The 288-nt window shown below is 62.5% G+C and overlaps 1 protein-coding gene across 1 annotated transcript in view; it reads right to left on the reverse strand.

The window, feature by feature from the left end:
• Positions 1-3: 3 nt before the first annotated feature.
• The window catches only part of MUTYH (mutY homolog), a gene marked incomplete at both ends in the record, with an annotated part of 3,026 nt that continues 2,741 nt past the window's right edge, over positions 4-288 (reverse strand). Inside the window, 2 exons of the mRNA XM_010087811.1 lie at positions 4-101; positions 176-273. Coding sequence (XP_010086113.1) covers positions 4-101; positions 176-273 — 196 coding nt within the window. The remainder of the gene's footprint in view (positions 102-175; positions 274-288) is intronic.

Genomic DNA, 288 nt, shown 5'->3' on the forward strand with positions numbered 1-288 from the left:
CCGCGGCTGCTTCTTCGCTGCTTTCCGGGGGAAGTTGGTCACCCCCAGGCTGCTGTCCCATGGCTCTGCAGCTGGGGGACACAGGGGACAGCCCCCAACACCTGCAAACACCGATGTAACAGTCACTGTGGGGCCCAGACCCAGAGCCACAACAGGGATCGCTCCAGGCGCTTACCGCAGTCCTCCACATCAGGCACTGGGGTGGGTTTTCCAAACAGCTTCTGAGAGGCCAAAGCCAGTTCCTTCTCCACCTGCAAGGGGGGACAGGAATGGGGACAGGGCCACCCA

Source organism: Pterocles gutturalis, unplaced genomic scaffold (genome assembly GCF_000699245.1).
Source record: "Pterocles gutturalis isolate BGI_N339 unplaced genomic scaffold, ASM69924v1 scaffold32916, whole genome shotgun sequence".
Lineage (NCBI taxonomy): Eukaryota > Metazoa > Chordata > Aves > Pterocliformes > Pteroclidae > Pterocles > Pterocles gutturalis.